Source organism: Vollenhovia emeryi, unplaced genomic scaffold (genome assembly GCF_000949405.1).
Source record: "Vollenhovia emeryi isolate VEMERY1.0 unplaced genomic scaffold, V.emery_V1.0 DF939150.1, whole genome shotgun sequence".
In the NCBI taxonomy this organism is placed as follows: domain Eukaryota; kingdom Metazoa; phylum Arthropoda; class Insecta; order Hymenoptera; family Formicidae; genus Vollenhovia; species Vollenhovia emeryi.
This window is the reverse complement of record NW_011967216.1, coordinates 1,383,096-1,385,466: the sequence shown is the minus strand read 5'-3', so window position 1 is coordinate 1,385,466 and position 2,371 is coordinate 1,383,096. Positions and strand designations below refer to the sequence as shown.

Here is a 2,371-nt window from a genome sequence, read left to right as displayed (position 1 = left end):
ACATTGCGACGCGCCACGTGACCGAACGCTCTCGGTAAGATTCGCGTCAGAATAATCCGCGATGCTTCGCGCAGCAAAATTATAAAATTATACAAGTTCGTTATTACAACGTTGAAATTACGTAATTACGGCGGCACGTTTTCAGACCACACGCGCAGTGCCATGAGATGTACGATCCCATTAAAACTTTAAATTACGTTACGTATGCCGAAAAGGCAAATTTCTACCGCGCCCGCGTTCTTGGCAGAGCGCTACGATATTTCGCGAAATATTTCGCGGCGCGCGTCCGCCGGACGTTTCGAAATTTATCGCTGTCGAATGAGAGAAGCCCCGGACCCGCGGCAGTCACCGAAATTTTACGGGTGACACAATGACGACGTCGAGCGGTTTGTCGTCCCGAAGGTGTCTGCCGCTTGCGCAGCTGCATTCGCCGCGATCGTAAATAATGGCTGTACTTGAAACGCGCGTCGGGGTAGACGACACGACGGGCGACATCCCCTACGCCTACTAAGAGCCCGTGAAAATGCCTACATCTAATTATTACACGCGAGTGACTTCCTCGGCAGCGCGAAGACGCGTCTTGGATCTTATTCCCGAGCGATCTTAAGCGGATTTACGCGTTCTCGCGGTGTGTGTAGCGCAGAAATACCTTATTAAAGTTATTTCTCGCGCGCGCTAAATCGGGTAAGTCGCGTTCTATTTTGTAATTTCCGCTTAATAATCTCCTAATTCGACTCTTTTATTCAGTCCTTAAAACTCCAGCTGAGATGAAAACGCGTAGTTAAGCTGAATGCTTGTAATACGTTGTATGCACAATTATACAATACATTTGTAAGTGGAATAGCGATGCATAATTTATATAGTAAATTTTTGCAAGATGGAAGCGGGAGGAGGGTTTAAAGCTTTAGCTGAGAGATTAACTGACATAAAGATAGTAAATGCGCGGTTAAGCTGGACACTTGTAATTATCGTGCGCGTAATTATACGATACGTTTAAGTAAGTAGTAGAATAACAATGTACAATTTATATATGTAAATTTTTGCAAGGGGGGAGAGGAAGGGGGGCCCGGTTTAACCACGAGGAATAAATTTGGTTCTCGCGGCACTCCCGCGCGGTGCGGCAGTAATAAATCGTCGAATTAAGGATTATACGTTGAGCGTAACAGGTTCTACGCAACGATCTCTATGCGACTCTGCGCTGCCGGCTGCACGGTGAAAGAGGATTTGCTCATCTCTCTCTCCCTCGGCGTCTCGCGTACGATCGGGGCGGATTTGAAGCGCGCGACACTTCCCCGCGCGCTTGTCGCACGCGCGAATACGCCGCGAGCGCAGGTGTACAACGAGCGGATTACAATGAAAGCGCAGTAAAGTCCGGTTTGTAGCCGGGTGGGTATGTATGACGGAACGCGCGGCACTGTCCTTTCGAAACGCGAGCGCGAACTTGGCGGTGAAAATTCAGTCGCGACGGTGCACCACCTTGGACGAGCGGACACCACTAATTGTTAAACGCGACAGACGTGAAATTGCAGACGTACAGAAGTTAGCGCTCTTCGAATTACGTTTGTTGAAATAACAACTGTTCGCCTTTCGCAACATTCCCGTATACTTTCACTCGATACTCATTGTTTTCCGGCGTTCGAGCCGATCGAACGAATTTTCGCCGATTTTGCGACCGACTTAAGTGCCCGCGTCGATTAGAATTTTACGCGACGTTGACGGACCCTTTAAATTCCAGCGGGAGGTCCCTCGAGTCACGGAGCGTCAAAGGCTCGAGACTGGAGATCACTAAAGTGGCGTTTCCACTTCTCGGCCGAGCGCGGCCTACCTGTGGCTCTCGTTGGCACCTCGTTTACCTCCTTTAATTCACCTCCCAGGTCAATTATCGCTCTCGAGTAGATACTTGGCGCGATACCGGCCCCCGTTCGTTCGCACGTTTCTCACTCACCTAGGCATATTGAGTCACTCCATCGGCGTTACGGGTCGTAGTACGAGCGGTCCCTCCTCGCCAGCAAATCGCGGATATATTATTCCTCCTCTTCTCTCCTCGCACTCGCGGCGGTCGAATTGAATTTCTCGCGGATTACCGGCGAAACGCAGGGGCCGCGCTCTCGGCCCGGGGAGAAACGATGCGATCGACGGTGGCGCCAATTTCCAAGGTCGGGTCGCAAGGTCACAGCCCTCTTCCGTACCAAGCCGGCCGGCGCGATCGGAAGTGGCGATCGTGTCGAATTCGCGCGCGTGCCCGTATCGAGCGCGAGTCTCGCTGCGCGTGCTTGCCGGCCACCCCCCCTGTCGTCCTGCGCCTTCTCTCTCTCTCTCTCTCCCCCCCTTTCCCGGGCAAGATCCTTGTCACGCGCGCACGATGCCCCCA

General features: G+C 52.0%; 1 protein-coding gene across 1 annotated transcript in view; it reads right to left on the bottom strand.

Moving 5' to 3' along the window:
• LOC105565636 (collagen alpha-1(XXII) chain) overlaps positions 1 to 2,037 on the bottom strand; it is a 248,581-nt gene extending 246,544 nt beyond the window's left edge. The window contains exon 1 of the mRNA XM_012018998.1: positions 1,946 to 2,037. Within this exon, the coding sequence (XP_011874388.1) occupies positions 1,946 to 1,953 (8 nt within the window). The 5' untranslated portion in view covers positions 1,954 to 2,037. The remainder of the gene's footprint in view (positions 1 to 1,945) is intronic.
• Positions 2,038 to 2,371: the final 334 nt, after the last annotated feature.